We start from the raw sequence: 1,199 nt of genomic DNA, 5'->3' as shown, positions 1-1,199 counted from the left end.
GCAGCAATGCAGCTCCAGGGCTGGAGCGGCTTTCCAGGACTGAACTCCGCGATTGGCCCGAGCCCCCCGCTCTCCTCCCTCCCTGCCCTCCCTCCTCCAGCACCCACAACCCACGGAGATTGGACAGCTTGGTGCCACATGGCAGAGAGGAACCAGGATAAAAAAAAATGAGCTGGACTCGGGGATCGCGGAGTCCGCGGCAAAGCAGGTGGGAGAAGTTTGCGGAGCGGTGCCACCAACATTCCCCGGCTGAGCTGAGTCAGCGCGGGGAGGACAGACGGACGGACACACCGGGGCTGCAGCCACCCAGGGACACCTGCGGGGTGAGCACCAGCAGCGAAGGCATCCTGTCCCCTCTGTGCCAGCCATGTCCCTGGTGGTGAAGGAGAAGAACCACGTCCGGCTGGTTTTCCTGGGAGCTGCCGGCGTGGGCAAGACATCGCTCATCCGCCGCTTCCTGATGGACACCTTCGAGCCCAAGCACCGGCGCACGGTGGAGGAGCTGCACAGCAAGGAGTATGAGGTGTGTGGGGCCACGGTCAAGGTGGAGATCCTGGACACCAGCGGCAGCTACTCCTTCCCAGCCATGAGGAAGCTCTCGATCCAGAACAGCGACGCCTTCGCCCTGGTCTACGCCGTGGATGACGCCGAGTCCTTCGAGAGCGTCAAGAGCCTGCGGGAGGAGATCCTGGAGGTGAAGGAGGACAAGTTCCCTCCCATCGTGGTGGTGGGCAACAAGGCGGAGAGCGGCGGCGAGCGGCAGGTGCCGGTGGAGGACGCGCTGTCGCTGGTGGAGCTGGACTGGAACAGCCGCTTCGTGGAGACGTCGGCCAAGGACAACGAGAACGTGCTGGAGGTGTTCAGGGAGCTGCTGCAGCAAGCCAACCTGCCCAGCAGGCTCAGCCCCGCGCTCTGCAAGAGGAGGGAGACGCTGCCCAAGGAGCGGGCGCTCAGGCCGCCCATGAACAAGACCAACAGCTGCTCCGTGTGCTGAGCCGGCCCCACGCGCCCGAGGGAAGGCGGCACCGGCTGGAAACTCAGGTGGGCTGGGTGGGGAGAGGCGCTGCCTCCGCCAGAGCTTCCCCTGCTGCCTCCCAACCCTTCCCTCCTCTTCCCCACCCGGCCGCAGCAGAGAGGGTCGGGGGTGATAAGAAGGCAGGAGCTGGTTGCCGCATGGGTGCGGGGAGAGGGGGAATTCC

At 65.6% G+C, this 1,199-nt stretch overlaps 1 protein-coding gene across 1 annotated transcript; it reads left to right on the top strand.

Annotated features, from left to right (window-relative positions):
- Nucleotides 1-367: 367 nt before the first annotated feature.
- Nucleotides 368-994, top strand: LOC134052179 (GTP-binding protein Rhes-like). Its single transcript, XM_062506491.1, has one exon. It carries the CDS (start codon nucleotides 368-370, stop codon nucleotides 992-994), a length of 627 nt encoding a protein of 208 aa, XP_062362475.1.
- The last annotated feature ends 205 nt before the right edge of the window (nucleotides 995-1,199 follow it).

This window comes from Cinclus cinclus, chromosome 20 (assembly GCF_963662255.1).
Source record: "Cinclus cinclus chromosome 20, bCinCin1.1, whole genome shotgun sequence".
Classification (NCBI taxonomy): domain Eukaryota; kingdom Metazoa; phylum Chordata; class Aves; order Passeriformes; family Cinclidae; genus Cinclus; species Cinclus cinclus.
Note: the sequence above shows the minus strand (reverse complement) of the source record. Positions and strands in the feature narration are given on the sequence as shown.